The 21,126-nt window shown below is 46.2% G+C and overlaps 1 protein-coding gene across 2 annotated transcripts in view; it reads right to left on the bottom strand.

Annotated features, from left to right (window-relative positions):
- rerea (arginine-glutamic acid dipeptide (RE) repeats a) overlaps positions 1-21,126 on the bottom strand; it is a gene marked incomplete at its 5' end in the record, with an annotated part of 74,948 nt that overhangs the window by 29,129 nt on the left and 24,693 nt on the right. For both annotated transcript variants that reach the window (XM_080469314.1, XM_080469315.1), the window contains 4 exons: positions 1,854-1,902; positions 7,025-7,129; positions 8,638-8,734; positions 11,545-11,650. In XM_080469314.1, the coding sequence (XP_080325440.1) occupies positions 1,854-1,902; positions 7,025-7,129; positions 8,638-8,734; positions 11,545-11,650 (357 nt within the window). The remainder of the gene's footprint in view (positions 1-1,853; positions 1,903-7,024; positions 7,130-8,637; positions 8,735-11,544; positions 11,651-21,126) is intronic.

The raw sequence follows: 21,126 nt of genomic DNA, 5'->3' as shown, positions 1-21,126 counted from the left end.
CCGAGGAGAAGGAGAGGGACAGATGGAGTCACACTGCAAATAGCGCGCCAGCTCCAGCAAAATATCAGCTTTCAACCCGCTGTCATCAACTGTTCACTGAGCGGCTGAGTGGCGGCGGCGAGGAGGAGTTACACTCACGATGATTGAATCTTCACACCGAGGCGTGCCACTCAGCTGACTCTGTGTGTGTGTGTGTGTGTGTGTGTGTGTGTGTGTGTGTGTGTGTGTGTGTGTGTGTGTGTGAGAGAAAGTGAAACTGTCGGAGTTTTTTTTTTTTGCAGTTTCCTGAAGCGCCTTATACACGACAACCTTTCAAGTGAAGACGCATTGTTTTTGTGTTTCCATGGTAACATTTTGAAAAACCAAACAAACAAAAAAAAAAACTGTCTGTTTAAACGGCAACAGCAGAAAAGCTGAAAATGATGTAGTTTTCATGTTTGGCCACTAGTCGGTGCTGTTTCAGTAATGAAACCACACACACATGCAGCAGAGAACAAAACACTCTAAACATTAACAACGGGAGAAATCGGACATTCTCGTGGACAGACGACTAAGTTGGATTGTTATTACGGTGACTGTCAAAATAAAAGTACCAAGTCCCAGGAGAATATGGACTGGAACTTATGACACTCTGGGAAAACATTGTTCCTATTGTCCCTCTACTGAGCATGTGCAGAACAACTATTTACTACGGCCCTGCTGCTCATGCACATGAGCAGCATTTCCACCATCGAGATTTTCATAAATTTTCAAAAAGTTCCACACTGGGAGTTGGTTTCAACGACTCCGAGCACCGTCGTCGTGTAAACGGGAACCCAAAATGTAATGAAAGTTTTGCATTTTCACTTGAAGACATTGTCGTTTAAGCGCGCCTGAAACATTCAGATCTGATCGAAACGGTTTAATTAAATTATACTTAACACATGAATGCAGCACAAGTTCATCACGGCAAATATTGCAAACACTCAAAACTATTTAGAATGTAGAATCATCATATAGACACAATTTTGAAATGCATTATAATCAACTAAAGTAGGAACAGAAAGTAAGGATGTTTGTGTTTTGGGGGAATTATTTCTGTGTTGCAACAATGTTTGTTGGAAATACATATTGTAGAATACATAAAGCCTGTTTCTCTCCCTCGCTCATGGTGCCACATTGGATGAATCTGGAGGATGAGCAGTGGAGTGCATTGTTAATACTGAACACATGAGAAGATGTTTCTAAAAGTGTGTCGCCTCCAGAGGCTGTTTAGGAATACTGTAAAACACAACTGGAATTAAACTTGAGTTCCTGTAACAAATCTGAGGGTTAGTGAGACACATTTTCAAATCAATTTAAATTTTGAGACGATAAAAACAATCAAGGGAAGGCTAAAAGTTATAATTATTATTTTAAAAACATGATTTTATGGCTTGAATTGTAATAATTGTCAAAGTGACAAATTAAAAAAAAAAAAACCATGAGTAGACTGCATTAAACGAGATTTCAGACTGAAAACCTCAAACCACCACAAACGATTTATGCTTTTACTTTCACAGTCGATGTCTGGGAGGTGAAATGTGATTTAACATGTGCGACATTCTCTATTGAGAACTCCAGAACTAGACAAAGCAGCCACTGTAATGTGAATACCTTAAAATGCAAACCTGTTGCATTAAAAACTAACTTATAATTCTTTATATTACCATTAAAGAATATATATTTCAAATTATTATTAAACTTACTCCACCGAATGTAATAAATTTGTAGCCCAAAATGGCAAAAAAAACAAAACAACATTTAAATGAGCCAAAGTAGGACCTGAATAATAAGTGTGAGCATTAAGTCAGACGTGCACTGCGATGACTTACTTGGTGACTGGGTCCCACTCGGATTTCCCCTTGTGTGCTGTTGAGTCGCCTGCGGGGAGACAAAGAGCAGTTTGAGAGCCGATACCCGCCGGTTCGACGTTTCACAGGTTAATTAGCCAAGTGTGTGAGAACAGCGGCAACTATAAACCCGTTACTGTGATCAACACAAACCCAAACGTGTCACGCACGATCAGTGGGGGATGATCAATAACTTTATTGGGGGATTCTTTATTGGAGATTCGCTGTGTTTAATGAGGAGAATATTCCAGCTGAGCGGAGCAGGGCTGATATTGTGGATGCAGCAATAAAACAGAATCCCCAAGAAGGAGAGGTGTGTGTGTGTGTGTGTGTGTGTGTGTGTGTGTGTGTGTGTGTGTGTGTGTGTGTGTGTGTGTGTGTGTGTGTGTGTGTGGCTGGCAGGGTGAGAGAGCCTCTGAAACGGCTGCCGGTACAAATGTTGGTCGCCATAGCAACTGCAATTTAATAATAGTGTACCGAATCTCCAGCTGCAGTGGATTAAAGAAAATGACAAGATGTTCCTTTTGAAAAGCCTTTCCCTCTGTTGCCTAGGCAACAGTGCCGATTTTCATACAGGCGAGCGCCGGGGCGGCCCAGAATCTGTCAGCGTGATTTGCGCCCGGAGAAGCCTCGCACTCCATCACGGAGACCGGGAGGAAACTGGAGAGGCCGCGGGCCTCCGGTCGCTTTACGGTCTGCAAACCGCAGCAACGCAGTGACGGCTGCAGTGGTCCCCCCCACCCAACCCCCCCACCATCCCCCCGCAGCTCCAGAACACGTCAAAATACTTCATTTCCTTTTATTACAGCCAAATGTAAAACGCTGGCAGACGGCAAGCAGCCCGAAGTGATGAATGGAGCTGATAAAAAAAAAAAAAAGAATACAGTGGTTTCCTGCGTCATCTGCGCTGCGGATTACATTTCATGGCGCTTAACGCTCGACTTCAGACGGGCGCTTCACTCTCCGTGATGCGACTGAAACTTTTGAGAAAGTTATCACAAGGCGAATAACGTGGAACCGGCCAGCAACGATCTCAAAACAAACTAACGCCTCAGAACGGTCACTGACACAGTCTAGAAACAAACTCCGACATGAGGCCTGTGTGTAATCAATCGAGTGTGTGTGTGTGTGTGTGTGTGTGTGTGTGTGTGTGTGTGTGTGTGTGTGTGTGTGTGTGAGAGAGTCTGGCTTCAGAGAAAGTTCTGGAAAACGTGTTTCTGACAGTGTGCAGTCGGCGTTTGGCAGCAGCCTGAGAGGATGACAAACGAGGACCTGAGCGGCAGAATAAGAGCAGACCGCCATGTTTTAATGCTTCACAGGTCCTGAGAGGAAGAAGAACAGAGAAACAGGATTCATCAGTTCTGTTGTTGATTCATCCTGAGAAACAATCCCTTTGTTTTTTGTTGTTGTTTCTTTTGCGTGGGGAAAAACCTAAAAGAACTGAGATAATTTTTTTAATTTTTGACTATTAATGTAGATTAAAAGAGGCTTTATCTTGGCTGTTATGCTCAAAGCATTAGTCATGCCACTTATATCCAGCAATATTGTTGATTATTGCCTCTAATAATCAGGCCAAAGCTTCCGGAACAATAAACAGTGTAAAACAAAGCGAGCTGGAACTCGGCATTAGCAGCAATCTTGTCAAGTAATTACAGGATTACTTATCAAACCCAAACAACAACGTGACAGTCTGGTTCACTGTGTGTGTGTGTGTGTGTGTGTGTGTGTGTGTGTGTGTGTGTGTGTGTGTGTGTGTGTGTGTGTGCAATCAAGGCAAACCCCGCCCCCTCCATCAATTTCAGCCAATCGCAGCGCAGAGACGGTGGCACACTGACATAATTGCTTCACAGCAAAAACAAGACCCAACTTTGAGATTCTGGGTAACATGACGATGCTCCCCACCAGAACCGGGGACGGTCCCGGTTACGGGCCCCGGTACCGGAACCGACTGCGGCTTGTAACGCCATGTCAGCGCGCCTGTAAACAAGGAACTGCAAAATGGGAGCCGGAGGGGGGGGAAGCCTCTCCGGCTCCCGGCGCCGTCACGAGCCCAGGCTGGACGCACGGGTGTCGGGTGCCGTGCACGCCGCTGCGGGCTCGGGCTCGGGCTCTGCTGTGGTGGAAACGCACGAGACAAAGGCGAGATATTTTCCTCCATTGTGGCGGCGCAAAACACGCAGCGGCGTTTGAGCTGCAGTCTCCCCGCAGCTCGGCTCTCCGGACACACGCACACACATTATGCACGCTCGTTTTCATCCTCCGCGACGCGACAGCGAGCCGGTCCGCACAATGACAGCGACGCGGAGAGCGCGCGCGGAGGGCGAGCGCACCGCTCCGTCACACCACCGCCGGAAAACAGCGCGACAACCGGAGCTCGGCACCTACCTCCGGGGACTGAACAGATCGTCCATGTCTGACATCGAGCCCTGAGGTCGGGAGCTGACACGGTGTGCGGAACGCCCGGCGCCGTCAAAACTCTCCCCGCGCGAGCGCGCGCACCTATTGGTAGGTGCTCAAAATGGAGACGCGCGAGCCGCTCCGGAGAGGTGCGCGCTGAGCTTGTGCTGTGACCTCAGCAGGCACGTACAGCGTCGCGAGCGGGGCTCGCTCCTCCACAGACACTACTGAGCATGTGCTGCGACCCTCACACACACACACACACACACACACACACACACACACACACACACACACACACACACACACACACACACACACACACACACACACACACACACACACACACACACACACACACACACACACACACACACACACACACACCTCATATATCTACGCATTAATAAACAAGACTGAAATTGCAATGCTGCAGACATCATGCTCAGAATACCAAACGATCGGAGGAGGAGGAGGAGGAGGAGGAGGAGGCTGACTGGGGACCCCTAGAACAGGGGGTTCCCTACTGGCAGCCCACTGTGCCAATAACAAGGACTGTCATCAGTGTAACACGTGAGGTTTTCCAAGCAGCCGTCACAACAGAGACTTTAATCCAGAGAGGAGTCGCCTCACTGTAATCCGGCCAATCAGAGGTCAATTCATCTGGTTAATCCAAACCAACAACTTCACCTCAGATTCTCCTTCTCAATTCTTCTAGAAGGCATTCAGAGATCCTCGTCCATTCATTCAAGTTACACTGAAAAGCAGCATTACACCGACTAAGAATCCACACGTTTCACAAAAACTCATAAAAAGTCTCCAAAATGGAATCATGGAATTTCCTCCGTCACCAAACATTGAGGTTTTAAAGAGACTGACTGCGTGCGATATTTTTAGACTGCAGAGGCGATAAAAACACATAATATAAGTCAAGTCTATCCACTATTTTACAACTAATATTCCTGATGATATAAAAAAAGCCAGATTATCTGTGTGATGTTTCAAACTCAGAAACCACCGGGGAATGAAGCTGACAAGGATTTCAATGTGACAACAACATGGTTGAGAGAGGATGTTTACCATTTTCTTTCTCACAACAACACACGGTTTAACTCTTTACTGAGACAAATGTCGTCTAAAAACAAGCAAGTAAGTTTTTAAGTATTTGTATCGATAATATCTGAATCAGATCGTTTTTATTATTTAAATAATAGTTATTCAATGGATTTATGGCATTAAATTAAAATGTTAATTTACCCTCTGAAGTTTTGTTAAAAAGATTTTACTAGGTTACTTCCTTAACTTATGTGGAACAAAGAAAAACCTTTCATATTGAAAATGTGTAAAAAAAAAATTACCAAATCAAACAAAATATTTCATTTTCAACAAACCAGCACGTATAATAGTTAGAATACTGCAGGTATCCTACAGTCACATGATGACTGTTGTCTTATTATGAATCCTCCACAAAGCCTCACTGCCAGTGTGAATTACCCAGAATCCACTGCGGCTCACTTCAACAAGGGTTTTAAACCACATTTGACCTCAGAGGCCAAATTCAGACCAACGTCCTCCTGAGTGTGCCGGACGGCTGAAATACTACTATAATAACGTTTAAATCTAAACTTTAAAGTGTTTTCTTGGTTGTGGCTCTGAGTATACATAATAAAAACGTTCAAAAAAAGGAATACAATCTTACCACAAAGCTAATTTTAATTATGGAAAATACTCTGAAATGTCAGAAAACTTCTCCTTGAGCTGTTGCATTATGGGTATTTTTACAATCTCACCCTGACAGCGTGGCGTTGAGGCGAATGCTAGTTGGATAGCTTTCATGGCAGCATGATATCTATGGCTCTAACGATTCCTCGAGTACCTCCATTACAAAAAAAACCCCAACTAAACAAAACGACTGAGGAATTCGAAGCCTCATTTAATTCTAGTCAAGGCTCACGTTTCACAGGGACTCTTTTTAGTGTGACGCCGGGACAGAAAACAGCGAAAATGAGCAGATGAAGAAAAGCTAAATTAACTGTTGCTCAATTTAAAGGCAGCGTTTATGAATCAGTAATTCATTTATTGTTGAGAATTTGAAAAAAATAAGTGGGAAGTAATTTTACTTATTTTACTGTTTACTACTTTACAAAACCTGCATGCAACAAATGTCAAAGTCAATAGATGTTTTCTTAAAAAGGAAAGAAATGGGTTGTTACTAGGTGATTTGTCGTATGCTCTATTCCATAATTCAGAATTGGGTTTTAATCAAGCAAAAGTAAGTTTTATCCGATTCCTCGATTAATTGATGGAATATTTAGGAGAATCTTTGATGAACAAAACATTCGATGGCTGCAGCTCGACTGAAATCACAACTCGGGTCTCAGTGTTGTTGCTGTTACTCTTAAGAAATGTGTTAATAAATAAATAAATAAATAAATAAAGGTTTTAAACTTTTTACATAATCTGCTCGGTGGTCTGGCCGGATTGGAGCCTCTTGCCGGCCAGTTTAGGCCGACGGGCCTTATGTTTGACACCCCTGATTTGAAGGGCAATTGAAAAGTAAAGGTTTGGGTGTGATTATAAGAGAACCTTGATAATGGGGAAAAGGCTCATATTTTGCCGACAGAATCAGATTTCATATGAAAACAAATGAAGCAGCTGAATAAAACACCACACCACTTTTCCAGCTGCTCGTGTAAGTGAGAGATGATGAGTTGCAGGCAGTGATGGTTGGAATATTGTCAGTGAAAGCTCCTCACCTGGTCTCTGGGTTATATCCGAGGATATAGAAAAAGGAGTCGATGCGGGCTTTGAACTCCCTGGCAGCAAAAATGTCGGAGAAATGGGAAATGTTGCATTTCCCCCTGCAGGAGAGAAGACAGGCTTTATTAGAGCAAAAGAAAAAAAACCCAAGATGGCACATGACAGAAGCGGGCGGCTGGCAGGAGGAACTTTAATGAGACGCTCCTGGAGCTTCATTCATCGGAGGTGACACACGTAGCGGCAGGTATCTTGTGCCTGTCGCTGCCTGCTGACTTTCTGCTGCGAGACGCCGAGCTCCGGCTACTGAAGCCGTAAACAGCGACTGAACGTACCCCCCCACCCCCCCTGACTCTCTCTCTGACCACATCTTGATACCATTTCCTGTTTCCAGCACCCCGGCGTCTGGCTCGCTGAAAATAACAAGAGCCCGGGAGAAAGAGTATCTTCCTCGACCCGGGACAGATTAAAGGGCCGCCGCTGAGGAGAGCCGTCTTTAGAGAGCGGCGGCGGCGGCGTTACGGCATCCCGCTGGAATTCCCTCCCGTTTATCTAAAGCCTGCAGAACGAGCAGAATCAAGGCGAGCTCTGCGTGACGAGAAGTTACGGCTAATTTTCCCTCAAATCGGCGGCCTGTGGAAGACGTGGCTCCGCCGCCGCTCACACATGCTTCTACTTAGAGGGGGGCAGCCACCGACGAACACAGAGCGTATCGTTTGCATGAGTATGAATTAGGCTTTATGGCAGTTAATAAGTACTTTGAGCGGGAAAGTAACTCAACGTTAGTACTTTGACAAAGTGGGACCGGTTTCTCCCTAACATAGAACTCTAATGTTCTCGGTGCAGGAAGAGCTGACGGATGTACAGGAATGATGTATTCTCATTATTTACTCTGTACCCCTGTAAATACACTCTGTACCGTTCACAGGACTGGACCGTGCACCTTACCCCCTACACCCCCCACCCTCCTTCTTGCACTATATTCTGCCCTTTTTATCTGCTGCACTGTCACTGGAGTTGTTTTTAATCTCACTGTACCCGTACAAGTGACAATAAAAGGCATTCTATTCTATTCATTCTATTCTATTTAGCGGCTCATTAAAACACCGGGATGAGTATCGTGTGTTTATCAGGTGTGTGGGTTCACAGCTGACAGGTATTTTATGTGTTTATTAAACCTTTATAGAGACTCCAACGTCCTGAAATATTGAACATTTGTGTAAAATAACGTTACGGACAATCTTATGTGTCCTTGACATTGAATAAATGAACAAAAAGCATGCTTATCACTACATTGCCAAAAGTACTCGGAGTACTTTTGAATCACATTCTCCGACTAAATCGTATTCCTGAATGGCAATTTTTTTTTTTTAAACCTGATTTCACAACTTTAATCGCACCTTTCAATATAAATGCCGCTTTTTCATAATGAATTACATTAACAGATGTCTCACTCCACAGAATATTTTCAGATCTAAATCACAGAGGAAGGCGCCTTTAATTACAGTGATTAAAACCATAAAAAAGCAGTGAACTGAGACTTTTCATTACAAGAAAAACAAAAATGTGTGTGTGTGTGTGTGTGTGTGTGTGTGTGTGTGTGTGTGTTTACCTGAGAGCAGCAGCATGGTAAGTGTCCACGTAGTCGGAGATGAAGAGCTCTCGACTCCGGACCACCGGGTCTGTGATGACCAGCTCCCGGCCCGAGTCTGTGGGGCGGGAAAACACACGTCCGATCAATAAATACGACATTAAGTAGAGCGTATAAACATCGAGACGGCACAACAGAACGGAGCATCGCAAAGAATCAGAATGTCATGAGGAAGTTAAATGTTTTGTCGGTTATTTTTAGACTCAAAACTAATTAAAATACAATTGTTTTTAAATTCAAATATTCAGAGTGTGAGATGCTGCAGCTTTGAATTCAAATGGTCAAACATGAGGCCTGCGGGCCGAAACGGGTCCAAAAGAGGAGACAGCCCGACACTGAGACCCGACACTGAGATATCGGCGATGCTGCCATGACAGATATCAAACTAGCATTAGCATATAGCTAAGCTGTCAGGGGGAGTTTGTAGAAATACCCAGAAAAGCCCAAAAAACTATAACAGACGTTTTCTGGACATTTCACTGAATTTCACACTCGAAATTATCATTAAAATAGAATTTGTGTTGAGATTGAAGTCATTTTCTGTAGTAATTGTTGGATTTTTGTGAATATATAGATACTCTCCGTGTCAACAAAGAAAACCTTTAAAGTTTAAATGTAAAGGTTATTATGGCACGATTTTACTGGTCTGAACCCACTGGAGATGATACTGGGCTGAATGTGTCAGCTTACAGGCTGAAATTCTAAAGATTTAATCTAAATATTTTGGTTCATATGTAATAAATCAAAGATGTTTTCAGGTTTAAACATGAGCACAATCTGTGTACATCCAGAGTAATAAGTACGAGTGTGCAGCTCCGTCTTTTCCCAGTAATCCAATTGGACGTATTGTTTGGCTCGCAGGCGAAATGAACCCTCTGGGGGGTGAAGGTGCAGCGAAGACGAGCTGCGACTCGTCTTTGACAAGCGACCTGAGCTGTGGCCACCGCGCTCCGGCGTCGCCACGTCTTTTCTCCTAAACCCGAGTCCTCGCTGCAGATATACGCTGCTGAGGAAAACCGATAATGTGAATGAAAAGCCTCGGTGGGCCGTAGCAGGAAGAAGAAAGCTCTTCACCTGATCTCTGGTGTCACGGCTGGTTGTTATTTAGGCAGATTGTATTTAAAGTTGGTTGTATTGGTTAAGATCAGGTGAGAAAAGCTGCGGCGTTCGGGCCTCGCTGGCTAAATACTAACGGGACGCGTCATGAGTTCACCCTGCAGCTTCAATATCCACAACAACTTTCTTCCCTGCTGCGATCAGTGACAGCTCCACCAACACATAAGAGATTAGAGTATATATTACCACCTCCTTTGACTTTTTATTTATTTATTTTGTTTACTTTGATATTTTTGTGACGGATGATGCAGAAACACAAAGCTCTGTAAAATGTTTTTTTTAATAGAGATCCAACAATATCACTTTCTAAAGTCCAAGTACTTCCCGATACCCAATACCGATATGAATACTTATCACATTATTCGTTACTTCTGTTTTGGACAACAAATATACATTAATATTATTGATGATTGAGTATTCCTAATATTGTTTTTATCATTATCATCATTGCTGTTTTTATTGTTGTTATGATTATTAATAATAGTAATTTCTCATCACTATCAGTTTTGTTGCATTATTGTTTTGGGCATTTATTTGCAAATTTTTTTAAATAAAGCGATATACCATACGATACCACACCAATTACCATAAAGCCTGATTAATACTCCATAAACAAACGATAAAGCAGGTTATGAGTCGCTGTGCTCAGCCTCTCTACTCTCCCTGCAGCTGTCACAGAGTACTCTCCAGATGGTATCGGGGATCAGTACACGGTGAAGTATCGGACCTGATACTGGTATCGGTGCATCCTTAATGTTTTACAGTAGCTGGTAAAAAAAAAAAAAAAAAAAAGGAATTTCCCCAAAGAGATTCATAAAGTATGATTTAGTTTCAAAACAGTGATGTGTAAACACAAAACTATTCTGAAACTAAAACTATTTGTTGTCACTTGAATGTGTAAACGGGGCCTGAACACGAGCTTCAGCTTCGTTCTTGTGTTCTTGTTGTTCTTCCAGCTTGTTACTTTGCAGAGCGTTACAGAACGATCCTCCCTGTTCGGACGCAGACTGTGTTCATACGTGAGCATATGGAAACGCTAAACAGGTTGTTGTTCGCTGGCAGTTACAGATAATGACTTTCAGGAATTTATGTAGAGCGGAGTCATTAATTCCTTCACACAAGGAGTAAAACAGAGACATTACTCTTCCAGGGGTAACTAATGTGCAACACATTCTGTTTTCTAACCTTTCACGAGGATTGACTGAATATTACTGGACACGAGTGACCAATTACATCTCTGCTGATGGCGGACACACTCAGTTCAAACATTTACAAGTATCCATGTAGTTGATATTCATTAGTTAGAAAGGAGGATCTGTTCTACAATTTAGTAGTTTCTCTTGAATTCTAATGTAAATCTATTTACAGGTCAACATTAAATCCACGTCTCCTCCCTGACGCGCCCTTTCAGTGGTGTGGATGTGACTTTTCAGCCGCGTGTTGCTGTGGATGTGTGTGACGACGGTGTGGAGAGAGTGTGCGTGTGTTGCTGGAGGGCCTCATGACACCGCGGGTTATTAACACTCCACGCTGCTGCTGTCTGGCCTGGAGGAGTGTTACCCGGGGAACGGAGCGGCGCCGCGGGATTGGCTCGGCTTACCGGGACGCTGTCTTCTAGTTTCTGTTTGAAATGCAATTCGCAGCTCGCACGCACATCACCGAGGCAGGTGTGTGTGTGTGTGTGTGTGTGTGTGTGTGTGTGTGTGTGTGTGTTGAGGAGGCTGTCTATACATGCAGGTGTGTTCTTCTCACCGTTCTCATTGTTGCGGTCCTGGACCAGGTGCTGGTAGACGGAGTCAGGCACCTCTGACTGGCGGTAGTACCATTTCACATTCATCAGCAGATGGTCCCGTTTACTCTGGAACACAGAGACACACAAGACCAGTGAGCGCACGCACGCACACACACACAAAAATAAACAGACATCATTTTGTTTGATTACGACGTCACAGACTGGCCTCTTGGCAGCGAGCGGCGCTGTGCAGATGCACTGTTTATGACTCGCGCAGGCTGATGCCAGGAAGCATGCGGAGAGACCAAGTCAATTAAAAAGGGATTGTCGAGCATTTAGAGCTTTAATAAAGTAAACAGTGGGATGGCTGCTGCTGCTGGAGGAAGGACAGGGGGGGAGGAAGAGGAGGAGGAGGAGGAGGAGAAGGGCCATGAGGGGAAACGGCACATCAATCTCCTGCTTTAGTTTCTCTTCAATTAATCACAACACTCAAATGAGCTGTTGCATATTTAACGTGCTATCAAGGCTTTTTAAAGGTTATACATGCACAGGTACAGTAACTCTTCCTCAGAGAGTGTGAAGTGATGCCACCTACTGGACTTTTAAAGAAGTGCAACGACAGGAGAGGGTTGTAATCGCTGCAGTGGCCAGCAGGTGGCAGCACTGAGGCGGGAACAGGATCCAGGGAGAGGAAGAGAGGAGGGGAGAAAAGGGGAGGGAAGGAGAAAATGGTTGAAACTGAGGCCAGCAGTGAGGTGAGGGGATGGAAAAGGGCAAAATACTGTTTTCATTTCATGCTATAAAATACTTATTGTGCCTTCGCATGAGCCCAACTTGCCGTCGCAGCGGTTTGACAGAACATCATAGCTACTGCCGGACTGTGACACGGTCTAAATGGCCCCCGCCATCTTTATTTATTACGGACCGGGCTGTTGCGGTGTGAACTCACAGAGAGGACACCTGCAGCCTCGCCGACACCGCAGGACAAATAAGCATGTGGAACAAAATGGGAAACGGAAAAGAGACGAGTAATCTAAGACAGACAGCTTAACATCCGCCCTACGGGTGTGTGTGTGTGTGTGTGTGTGTGTGTGTGTGTGTGTGTGTGTGTGTGTGTGTGTGTGTGTGTGTGTGTGTGTGTGTAGGAACATGAGGTCAGAGTACAGATATTTACAGCCTTTAGAGTACATTGTTCTGTTATGTCACTGGGGAGGAGACCGAGCAGACGCAGCCAAGCAAATCACAGCCTCCCTCAAACCCGGAGCCCACCACAGCTTTCCCCATTCTCTCTACTCTCCTTCCTCCCTTTCACTCCTACACTCTTTCCCTTTTCCTCCCCCCTTTTTCTGTGAAGGAAGGATGAGGAACGAGTGAGTAAGTGAGGCTAGACGTGCTAAAAGGCAGCTGGCGTGCGCGCTACATCACACAACCACACGGACGGACCGAGGCGGGCGGCGTGAGGGGGATGTGTGCAAATGACGTCATGTCCCTCCACCCATCCTCACCTCTCGTCTTCTACACCAACAGACTGTCTGCCACAGCAGGGCCAGTCGTTATCTGGAGCTGATGCATGATTAATGCTTTAAGGAGACTGTAAACGCTGGCAGTGTGCTACCTGAACATTTCATTTTCTGCTTGTTAAAATCACCATCACCCAAAAAATTTTTTAAATCAAAGAGCCTGATGCAAACACACAGGATTCACACTTTATTCATCAGGCTGCATTATTTCTACCCGAACGCTACTCCCAGCATCATCAGTATCCTGGCCGTTTACGAGTGGCTGCTGCTCTCCACGGCAGATTGGCGTTCTGAAGCTCGCGGCGGCGTTAAGCCCTCTCAGGCAAAAGAGGGAGAGGAAAGCGGAGAGTGCAACATATGGAGCACGTAGTGGGAGTGGGAGCGTAGCTTTCAATTATCACAATTCTATAAACACGCCGGGGTGGAAAAATGAGTAGATAACGCGGGGAGAAAATGAAGGGAGATGATGGACAGCCCCCGACCAACGACTGGTGGGATTGTCTGCTTTAAGCCTGCCAGAGAAAATGACAGAGCCGGGGAGAGAACGTATAAGAACCACAATGCTGAATTGATTAGACACATTCCTCAGTGCCTTGTAGAGAGCCGAGCAGAGCCGAGCACAGCGTCGGCCATCTTTGTCTGTCCTGCCAGAGGCTAAACATGGCCCTGCCCTCCCTCCTCCTGGGTCTGAAACCCTGGGAATACCGCTCACTGCAGAGAGGCCAAAAGACTTACTAACCCACTACGGAGAGAAAGAAAAAAAAGAGTAAGTGTAAAAAGGAGGAAGAATGGAGCTGGATTAAGGTGGTGATGGTGGTGGTGGTGGTGGTGGTGGGGGGGGGGGGGGGGTTAAAAGAAAGTCCGTCTCATTTCCTCAGACTTAAAATTACAACGATCCTCCTCCTGCTTTCCTGAAAGCCCCTGGGGTAGAAGGCTGCCCCTTTATTCACCGAGGTGATATAAATCTGAGAGTCATGCTTTGGGGCTGAACACAATAGCTTCTCCATCCCTCCCTCCGTTCCTCCCTCCCTCCCTCCCTCCTTCCCTCCCTGTGGCATTCTTCAGCAGGCTCATCCGACTTCTCAAAAGGTTATATGTACTGGAGGAACCATGACGAGACGTTAGAGTGCACTTCTTGTTGAACAAATATAAAAATGCATCGCCATTATCGCGGACACAAATTGGCACATTGTGAGCGTTGGGCCTGGAAGCGGCTGAAACAAGGCGGCCATTGTGCGAGTCAGTTAATTCTCCCTCTGACGAGCTAAAGGTGGCCGGCCCCTTGGGTCCATAATGGCTGTGCAGCTCTCTTTGTGCTGCTGCATGTGTGTGCAGTCGACTCTGGAGCCGGGGCCTCTGTGTACGACCGCCGCGCTACAAAGAGGGGAAATACTGAGGGCAGACTTTTTACAGGGAGGAGGAGGAAGAAAAAGAAGATAAACAGCTTAAGATGTGAAAAGAAACCAGCTCTGCTGTTTCGAGAAAGAAATCAGTGAAGGTAATGGCTCTCAAACAGAGACTGAATTAATTCTCTGCTTTTAAGTGTAAGAAAATCAATGCAAAGAGCAAATTCAAAAACCAGTGTTTCTACCGTGTGTCTTCATACTGGAGTTTACGATACGGTCAGTGCCTTACAGCCTGTTACAACCTGTAACCCTCAAACCTAATGCCCCCCACCCCCCACCCCCACCCCACCGCCCTGCAGGGTAACACAAGAGCTCTGCTTTAAACAATACCAGATCCTCGACAGGCCCCCACTGCACCTCGTTAACAGGAAACCTCTGTTTATTTTCTCTGCTTCTCAAACACTCTCCTCTTCCTCTGCCAACCCTGTGAGTGACCCTCTCCTCCTCCTCCTCCTCCTCCTCCTGCTCCTCCTTCGCTCATTGGTGACAACAGCAGCCAGGATCTATGACTTCCCTCAGGAGGTGCAAACAGAAGTAAAGAGGAAAGACCGATCCTAAGAGCGGTAACAGCATCGGCGAGTGAGGCTAGCCGAGCTAACAGCTCCGTTGGCTAATGCCCGAGGGGCAGGGCAGGTAGTCCGGGGGGCCGGTAGCGGTGCGACATTGACACGGAGGCTCCAAACGGAAGAGAGGGAGGATTGTGGGAGGTGGGAGGGTTCATCGCGCCTGTCGCAAAGGGGAGAGTAAGAACCAACCAAAGAACAAAAGGCTGATTGTGGCATTTGGAGGCAGAGATGGGATCTGGGAGGACTAATCTGCTGCTCCGACATGATGAGATTAGAGAAGGAAGGCAGGAAGACACACACACACACACACACACACACACACACACACACACACACACACACACACACACACACACACACACACACACACACACACACACACACACACACACACACACACACACACACACACACACACACACACACACACACACACACACACACACACACACACACACACACACACACACACACACACACACACACACACACACACAAAAGATGATGGATCTGATTGGAAGGGTTTTCCACTTTGCTCTCTCTTTGCAATTCTCTCTCATTCTCTCCCTGACTTTCTCTCTCTCAGACAGAGAGATACGCCAGCACACCAGCACCCAATAAGCACTTCCATCTGGACGACAGAACACACACACACACACACACACACACACACACACACACACACACACACACACACACACACACACACACACACACACACACACACACACACACACACACACACACACACACACACACACACACACACACACACACACACACACACACACACACACACACACACACACACACACACACACACACACACACACACACACACACACACACTAGAAAAAACTGTGTGTGTGAACATACACTGGCGAGGTACAAGAGATCTGCTGCACTCGTGAAATGTTGGACATCTCAGTGACTGACAAAGGGGTTGTTAAAAAGAAATGCCAGAATGCTGTGTGAAAACACGCACGCACACGCACACACACAAATAACAGGCTTTCAGCAAGAGCACCACTATTCTTCTCCCAGCCGTGCAGCGGGGCGGCTGGGACTCTGAGTCAAGAGCGAGCGGCTGCAGGATTCCTCTCCTCGTGTGCTGAAGGCCGACGACCCGGACACTTTGCAGCGAGGCTCTCCCCTCCAGCCGCCTCGCCTCCAGCACGTACGGTATAATAACACTAAGCAAATGCTGATTACAATGTTTGAGGAGAGCGGCCGTGCACGGCGCGTCCCTGCCTGGCAACAGGAGCCGATGGAGGGAATGTGTGAGGCGGAGGGAGGGAGGGAGGAGAGGAGGGGGAGTCCCAGCTGTGGCGGTGGCGCTGGCAGGACCTTTTTGCCGTGCCTACACAGGGGCGTCTCTCTCGCTGCCTCTCTTTGGCTTGACCTGTTCGGATATTAAATCGGCACCTCTGCTTTGAACACACTGGGCCCATCTGTCAGCCCGGCGCCATATTGGGTTGGATGAGCATTAGCCGACTCAAAGTGGGCAGATTTGCTCTCGTTTCTTTGTGCGTGTGAGTGCCTTTGAACTGAAGCACACATGCCTGCCTTAACCCCCCCACCACACACACACACACACACACACACACACACTGCATTGCCGATGGGCATAAATCAGTCCATGACAGAGTCACAAGTTGTGTGAAAAATGATGATGTAGTCCGAGGACGTTAACAGGTCCTCGTTGTTCGGGCCAAAGAGCGAGGCCTGGCAGCGGCAGAGACGGAGAGAGGAAGAGCAGAGCAGTTGGGTCACGTGGCGTTCGCAGATGATACCAATTAGGACTTGAAGGCTGATGGCCAACGCTGCCAACCGCAGCCACACACTGGAGAGTCGCAAGCACCGCACATGACTTCTGCAACGCCGCAGCCGTCAGTTTAATGTCCCGCCGCAGTCGAATGGTTTGGATTACTCAGACAGAAGTACCAATTTAAGTCAATTTTAAAACTGTGCTTCATTACTACGCTTTGTAAACGTCTTCACTCAGCGTCTCAAATGTGCAACAATACGTTTGTTTCGGCTCAAAACTTAAGAGTTTTCTATCGATTATTGCAATTTTACTCAGCACTGTTAAAAACAATGTAATTAGCATGCCAGGCCACGAGTTGGCGCTGTTGGTTCTTTTTGGAATGAACCCACACACTCACACACGCATGCAGAGAACAATACTTTAGAAATATTAACAATGGGAGTACAAGGACATTGTATGTTCTTAGTGTCCATCTACTGAGCATGTGCAAGAGAACTGTTTTTATGGCCGTGGCGCGCGTGTGCAGTAGCATCGTTTCAGAAAAGTTGCGTTTGCAGGTCGACTGAGTAGGAGCACTTCAGAAAGGTTCCTCCATAAAACGGCCAGGCCGTGTCCAACTTAAATACTTGCCTTCGCCTCCAACACGCGGCAGATTGAGCCACGAAAATTTAAGACGAGCTAAGCGATGGTGCGGAGAGCAGCCCTGTACGAGTCAAAAGAAAAGAGGACATAAAGAATACACTCACTAATGATCATCATTAACTGCAGAACACAGACAAAGAGCCCGGCGGACCTGACAAATTCTGTTGGGCAATTTGAAGCTGAATGCAAATACACAGACTGAGCAATCTCTGCAGCCCTCGCAGGGTATAGACGAGAATGAAGATCCAAGTGAGACTTCAAACGCAGGCTGCAGGAGGACAGATGGAGGCGGTTAGGAGAACTCATATCTGGGTGTTCAGATCATAATACTGACTTTATTTCCCAAGCTCTCCCTCTCAGCCAGACACACAGTTAAAGCCTGCCAGAAAACATTGTCATTTCTGCCTTCAGCCTTTCATTTAGCCGCTTCAAAGCCTTCTCGCTTTGATACCTGGCTTCCTGTGCGTGTTAGTGTATTTGCCAGAGTGTGTGTGTGTGTGTGTGTGTGTGTGTGTGTGTGTGTGTGTGTGTGTGTGTGTGTGTGTGTGTGTGTGTGTGTGTGTGTGTGTGTGTGTGTGTGTGTGTGCATACCCAGGGATGTTCTCAAGAGAGCGGAGACTTGTCTGGTCTCAAGGTAATACCCATGAGTCAGGATTCAGACTGAGACAAACACGGGGAGGAAAAAATAAAAATGGAGGAATGCTGACATGTTTTTGGAAGTCGCAGACTTCCTTTGTGTTGCCGAGGAGTCTTAAAACGGGCCGCCGTTTCATTCCGCCTGGAATCCATTGTGTTGTTAGCTTTGCCTTGTTAGCATAGCCTTGTGAGGTAATGAGACGTCGTACTAATACTGACTGGACTACAGCTGTGGAGGAGCAGAGCAGGAATGTTCACAGAGAGGATATGAATATTGGCCTGTGTGTGTGTGTGTGCACGTGTGTGTGTGTGTGTGTATTTGTCATTTTGGATGTCTGCCCAGACTGCTAATCCAAACCCTGAGTGTGTGAGTGTGTGTGTGAGTGTGTGTGTGTGTGTGTGTGTGTGTGTGTGTGTGTGTGTGTGTGTGTGTGTGTGTGTGAGAGAGACTTGCAGAGAGTCTCCTGAGAAGGGGAAGGCTGAGATGGAGCTGGGGGCTGATTGAGTGGTGTAATGGAAGACAGGAAATGAGAAGGCTAGTTTAAGCCAATGCTAATCGACCCACCCACCCCACCCCCCGACTGTCCTTCCTACAATTCACACACATGCGCATGTTAAACTTTCGGGGCTGAAGTGCGGGTTAATGGAGTATGAGTGAGGGTGGATGGAGTGTGTGTGTGTGTGTGTGTGTGTGTGTGTGTGTCTGTGTGTGCTCAACAACGCACTGGGGAGTCACAAAGGTGTGTGCCACTTCAAATCATGTGCTTCAAAAAGAAGAGTGTATGCAGGCTTATGGGAGTGTGTCAAGTCGTCTTTATGTAGGAGCAGCTGTTGGGTCGGAGAGAGAGAGTGTGTCTGAGTAATCGAGATCCAGAGTAACTTAGACGCCGTTAACACGACGTTTCAAAGTAAAAATGAACTGTTTTGTAAACCTTGTCCATTTACACAGAAACAGCAACAAACACTGAAAACTATGTAGCTACCATGTTGTGCCACTAGTGGATGCCGTTGTTTGTTTTTGTAATACACACACACACACACACACACACACACACACACACACACACACACACACACACACACACACACACACACACGCACACAGAGAACAACACGCTATAAACATTAACAATGGGAGAACACGGACATTCTAGTGGATAGTTGACCAAATTGGATTGTAATTATGGTGACTGTCATGACACTCTGGAGGAAACATTGCTTTTATTGGCTCTACTGAGCATGTGCAGAACAACTAGTTACTACAACCATGGTGTGCAAACTTGTCGTGTAAATCACCCGAGAGGTTTCTTGACCGTGTTGCTCTTTGTGGCCAATCCACATTGACAGATGCAGCGAATCGTAATATTTATGAGCCTTGCGATAAAACACAGAAAAGCTAATTTCTGCTAAAGAACACAAGCGGGAGCGAGGCGGAGGTGTCGGTGAGAGACAGCTGGAGATTCATGCAAAACAAAGGGGGATAATAGCGGCGCGGGCATGCAAACACCAGGCCGTAATGGTGAGTGTGAAGCCAGGCAGCGGCGGAGACCTCGGATCACCGCCAGCTCCACCGTTTGTGATTTCTGTTGTTTTATCTGTGGTCGCCGCCTCACAAGATATCCATCTTTCCTCCGCCTCTGATGCCCCCCCCACCCACCCTCCACCAGCTCGACTCCTCCCCGCTCCATCTCCGTCTGAAGGTGACCTTGTCTGTCTGTCAGTCTCTGGTGATGACACTGGCCTTATCAGTGATACATCATGTAAGCGGTGTATCGGCCAGATGCCGCACAAGCCGAGCAGTGGGTGGTCCGCCAGGCGTGCTTGCTTTGTACAATATGCAAATAATTGCAAATTACTTGCCTGTGTGTGTGTGTGTGTGTGTGTGTGTGTGTGTGTGTGTGTGTGTGTGTGTGTGTGTGTGTGTGTGTGTGTGTGTGTGTGTGCGTGAGAGAGAGAGACAATAAATGTGTAGATGCACATGCAGCAGGCAGGCCCGTGTTAAGAGATTTAAAGAGGTTACGAGCCTTTCCAAGACGAATACAGTTTCAGCTCACGGAATTTAAAAAAAAACAAAAAAGGCTACTCATGGAAACTGTCGTCTGAATGCTGGGGAGGAATGTGATCATAACGTGTGAGCGCACACACACACACACACACTCACACACACACTCACATGCACACACAGAGGCCACAAGCGCTCAGCAGCCTCCTGCTGTGCTGCAACAAGAGATGTATTGTAGACAACACAGCTGCAATAACAAGGCCGGCCCAGAGCTGGAAGAAGCGGTGCTGCAGGACGCTGCGGCCGCCATATTGTGCTGCGGTTATAGACGGGGGGGGCTTCTGCACAGGCCGGGAAAATACATTTTAATGCACAATAAATGCGTAATTAACTTGAGAGTGAATTTAAAGACACAGCGAGGGACTTATTCATAAGATTTCGCTTCCGTCATTGAGTGTAGAGAGAAATATAACGAGGCTGTACTTTTAAACAGCGAGACAGCAGCGAGGCTAAAAGATGTTTTCAAACAGAAAAGGCATCATTGTTCAGTGTGGGTGAGATCAGTAGACTGAATACTCAATTAACTAATAACTAATTCAAAGTTAAACTGTTCAAAAGATAGGCTATGGATAAGAAATAAGACAGACTAAAACTTAAATCTGAAACAAAGCATTAAAGAAAGAAATCACCGTGATTATAATTAGTTATAACTGATTTATGTTGTGAGAATAAGAACACTGGATGTGAGAGAAAAGGTGTCAGAACGTTTAAGTGATTGAAGTGAGACGTTCTGTTCAACATGCTGAGAACACAACTGCAAAAAAACAAAACAAAAAAACAAACCAAAAGGAAACGGAGGGGAAATTACACCTAAAGACATTCCTGTTCACGCGTTCGCGGCTCTGTGGAGACGTTAGAAATCCTCCATATAGTAATGATATATTCTGATATGTCATTACATCCTTCAGAGGGAGAGGTGCTGGGAATTCTAAACAGGTTCAGGAGCGATTCTTTCATTTTTCTCCAGGCGCCGTGAACAAGGCGGCGGATCAATGGACGACT

Source organism: Lipophrys pholis (genome assembly GCF_963383615.2).
Source record: "Lipophrys pholis genome assembly, chromosome: 8".
NCBI classification, from domain to species: domain Eukaryota; kingdom Metazoa; phylum Chordata; class Actinopteri; order Blenniiformes; family Blenniidae; genus Lipophrys; species Lipophrys pholis.
Note: the sequence above shows the minus strand (reverse complement) of the source record. Positions and strands in the feature narration are given on the sequence as shown.